Source organism: Crocuta crocuta, unplaced genomic scaffold, assembly GCF_008692635.1.
Source record: "Crocuta crocuta isolate KB4526 unplaced genomic scaffold, BGI_CrCroc_1.0 scaffold978, whole genome shotgun sequence".
NCBI lineage: Eukaryota > Metazoa > Chordata > Mammalia > Carnivora > Hyaenidae > Crocuta > Crocuta crocuta.
The window spans coordinates 105,797-109,907 of record NW_027530876.1 but is presented as its reverse complement, the minus strand read 5'-3'; the positions used below and the strand labels follow the sequence as shown (position 1 = coordinate 109,907).

Genomic DNA, 4,111 nt, shown 5'->3' with positions numbered 1-4,111 from the left:
AACTAACTGAGAAATACAAGATCTTCAATGACAGTCTGAAAGACGTGCAGTAGTCTGGGGGCAGGAAGCTCTGCCCTGAGGAGCAGGGGGGTGGGGGCGGGGGTGGCGCAGGGCCAGCCCTGACAGGAGAAGCAGTCACTGCCCCGTCCTCTGCGGGAGCAGCCCTGTCATCCGCCTGGGACAGAAGGAGGAAGAGGGCAGACTTGAGCTGGACAGAAAGGAAAGCTCGGGTTCCAAGTCCGCCTCCCGACCTCCTCCTCCTCTCTGCTGTCTGGCTGAGGCTGAGGGGGCCGGGGCTCCCCACTGCTCAGTCCGCCCTTCTCCCCGTGATGGTGCCCCAGGTCCCGGGCTATGGGCTTCCTGCCGTCCCAGGCGGCCTTAGCCGTGCCCTCTCCCTCCCTATTTGCCTCAAAGCAGCTCCCATCGCTTCTGTTCTTGCCCCTGTCCCCACCTGGTGAAACTTGGGGACACAAAGCCCCAGAAGTCTCCACCTCACTGTGGCACCCGACTGCCGCACTGCCATCTCCACCGTGACTGGCTTCGGGGTCCCACATGAGGACTCCCTGCAGACCGTGGGCCCAGCCTCCGGCACCCAGCGCGTCTGAAATCGAGGGGGCGGGGCACGTGTTTCCTCCTCCCTCCCCAGGGCTCCCTGCGCCGGCCTGGGAAATTCTTGCCAGTGGCCTGACTGGTTGTCCAGGAAGCTGCTCTCTGGGCTTCCCAGGGTGACCCAGTATCTCCCTGAGCAGTGTGCCTGTCACGGCCACCTCCCTCCCTCCAAGCATGGGAACAGGCACAACTGGTGGGGCCTCTGCCTCCCTCAGCCCCGTGGCAGGCCGGAAGGGACTCCCGGAGGGGCCTCCCTCTAAACTCGTGGCCCACTGCGCAGGCCCCCCCCACCCCCGGCTGCGAAGCTCACCTGCTCCCGCGCCTCCTCTTCCTCAGCCTCCCTGTGGCTGCTCCAGACGAGGAGGCTGCTGTGGGAGGAAGGACGGGTGGGCCTAGGGTCACCATTGCCCAGTTGCACCAGCAGCTTCACAGGCCAAGGGACTCCTGAAGGCCTGTGGGAGGCAGGCCGCGGCCAGCATCTTGGTTGCCTCCCCGTGGCCCTGGTGGGAGGCGGGGCCCGTGGGCACCCACCACCAAGGGCTGGCATATCTTGCCCCAGAACGAGAGCCTCAGGATGGTGCCACCCACTTCCTGGCCAGGAAAGGGCCTTCTTGCTCTCTACTCATCTTGAATGTGCCCTTTACCCTTGACTGAGCCAGGTGGGCTGGGAAGGCCCTAGAGCCTGGGTTGGGTGGCGCTGGGCTTCACATCCAGTCCCGTGCTCCTGGGGCTGGGGGTGCTGCTGAGGCAGTCTCGTACCCCCACCCCTTCGTCACTTGGTGGGGTCGCCTTGGCTCAGTTGGAGCCCGCCTGACTTGCCAGGTCGGGCTTCGCCTCTCTTCCTCCTTCCTGGCAGCCTCTGCTAAGGGTCTCTTACTTACTATGGGTCATTGCACCTGTGAAACAGATGCCATCTCCCCTTCCTGGTGGGGACGAGCTTGTGAGACGTGTGAGCCATAGCCAGGCAGCGCGGAGGCCACCCCAAGACCACCCAGGTCCCATCCTGAGCGCGCCCTTCCCTTTACTGGCTGAGCCTGGCTTGTGCAAGCACCTCTTTGCCACTCCTGGGCTCACTTTGCCCTCACGAGGGGCCACTGGGTCCCCTGTGACCCAGGTGGAGTGGTGCGCTGGAGAGGAAGACTTGCCCCCTTGGTGGGAGGGGCCTCAGCTTGGTTGCTGTGTCCTGGCCTTGCTCAGACTTGGAAGCAAGGCTGGATGGAAGGCTTGCGTTTGCTCCGCGTGCCTGTGATGACATGTTCCTCCAGCCCACGGCTCAGCTTGTGGGGAGCCTTGCGTGTGGCCCGGGAGCCTGCTTTCCAATCTGTAAACATGGGGCGTATGTCTCGGCAGCTGTGAGTGAGCGAGGGGGTGGCAAGCCAGCCGCACAGGTCCTGCGGCCTTAGGCCTCCTCGTTGCCCAACAGGCGGCTGGGGGCGGGCCATGGCCACTGATTAAAGGCCGCCTGGAGCAGCCTGTGTGGAGACAGGTGCCCAGCAGCCCAGGAGGCCGGCCAGCACCCGCCCCAGGTAAGCCGGCCAGCAGGGTTGGCGAGGACAGCTGCCGGGAGCCCAGACACAGGTGGCCAGGTTGGGGAAGGCACCTGTGCACAAGGGAGAAGCCAGAGGAGGCCAGACGGGAGGCTTGGCTGCCTGTTTCCTGACAGCTGACCCTAGGGTTGCAGGCCCAGGGTGCTGTGCCTGAGGCTCCTAGCTAAGGTGTCTCAGTGAAAATGCTATCCTGCGCTGGCACATCCCTGGTCCCTGATGACATGGACCTGCCGCGCTTTGCCTCTTCTGTGCCTGGAGGCAGGCAGCAGAGGCCTCTGGGCTGGGATCTGGGCACGTCAGGCCTACCTTTTGCTGTTTACTAGCTGGTAGCAGTGATGGTGGCCAGGGAGGGACTGGGGCACAGAATGGAGAGGGTCACGAGGCCCTAGGAGGCCTCACCCTCGACAAAGGGGTTGGAGCAGTGGCCATGGGGTTGGCTGTGTGTGGCTGGGCCCAGGCATCCCCATCACTTTGGCCCTCAGGTTTTGTGCCTCTTGCTCTGGCAGCTTTAGGCTCTGCTGTCCCTGTGAGCACATCACCATGTCCGAGGTGCCCCGGGCTGAGACTTTCATCTTCTTGGATCTGGAAGCCACTGGGCTCCCCAATATAGATCCCGAGGTGGCCGAGATATCTCTGTTTGCTGTGCACCGCTCCTCCCTGGAGAACCCAGACCGAGATGAGTCTGGTGTCCCCGTGCTGCCCCGAGTCCTGGACAAACTCACGCTGTGCATGAGCCCAGAGCGTCCTTTCACCGCCAAGGCCAGTGAGATCACCGGCTTGAGCAGTGACAGGCTGGCCCGGTGCCGGAAGGCGGGCTTTGACGACGCCGTGGTGCGGACTCTACAGGCCTTCCTGAGCCGCCAAGAGGGCCCCATCTGCCTCGTGGCCCACAATGGCTTTGATTATGACTTCCCCCTGCTGTGCACAGAGCTGCGGCGCCTGGGCGCCCACCTGCCCCCGGACACCGTCTGCCTGGATACGCTGCCTGCGCTTCGGGGCCTGGACCGTGCCCACAGCCATGGCACCCGGGCCCAGGGCTGTAAAGGTTACAGCCTGGGCAGCCTCTTCCGCCGCTATTTCCAGGCCGAGCCGTGTGCAGCCCACTCAGCTGAGGGTGACGTGCACACCCTGCTCATGGTCTTCCTGCACCGGGCTGCTGAGCTGCTTGGCTGGGCAGACGAGCAGGCCCGGAGCTGGGCCCACATTGAACCCATGTATGTGCCGCCTGACGGTCCGAGCCTTGAAGCCTGAATGCCAGCGGGTCGGTGATGCCACCACCCAGGGGCATGAGGCCCACCCCCAGCACCATGGGCAGCGCCAGCTCTGACCATTCAGTCAGGCTCTGAGGCCTGGAGCTGGTCGTGGACTGGTGTCCCACTGTCCCTGTCCCCGTCCTCGGAGCCGGCTAGCCCCGGGCCTGCGTGCCTTCCGGGCCTTCTCCCTGCCCGGGCCTGCCCAACTTTGTAGCCCCGGAGCTTCCTCGCAGCCCGAGCCCTGGCCTGTGCTCCAGGGGCTTGCTGCTGCAGGCTCCTACCCCTCACCTGGCATCTCAATAAACAACAACTACTCACCAGCTGAGCTTCCACTTTCCCTCTACGCCCTGCCCAGAGGGAGCAGGCCAGGAGCTGGGCCGGGGGCTGGAGCGGAGCCCCCTGGGGCCGCCTCCTTGTGGCCTAGCCTTCCATAAGCCCAGTGGGCGGGTGGCGGAGCAGTCGGTGCTCACAGGCTCGTCCAGGGGGCTGACAGGCAGAGGCTGTGGTCCCGAGCCACGGGCTTCCTCCCTGGCTGGTCTACTGCTGTCTCGGCTCTCATCCCCTCCCTGCGTTGTCACCCTGGAGGCCCAAGAAATGAGTGCACAGGGCCTTAGGAACACGGGCCTAGGTCCCGAGTCTGTGCTGGGGAGGGAGATGGAGGAGAGCCTCCAGGGAGCTTGGGCTTTGTCAGCTCGGGGAGCT

The 4,111-nt window shown here is 64.7% G+C and overlaps 1 protein-coding gene across 2 annotated transcripts in view; it reads left to right on the top strand.

Moving 5' to 3' along the window:
- Nucleotides 1–3,714, top strand: part of LOC144236018 (three prime repair exonuclease 2) — a 29,349-nt gene extending 25,635 nt beyond the window's left edge. The window contains exons 1-2 of one of the 2 annotated variants that reach the window (XM_077769620.1): nucleotides 61–2,135; nucleotides 2,663–3,714. In XM_077769620.1, coding sequence (XP_077625746.1) covers nucleotides 2,697–3,407 — 711 coding nt within the window. In that variant the 5' untranslated portion in view covers nucleotides 61–2,135; nucleotides 2,663–2,696 and the 3' untranslated portion in view covers nucleotides 3,408–3,714. Of the gene's footprint in view, nucleotides 1–60; nucleotides 2,136–2,662 lie in introns of those variants that run through there. The other variant, XM_077769619.1, reaches the window with a different exon arrangement.
- Nucleotides 3,715–4,111: the final 397 nt, after the last annotated feature.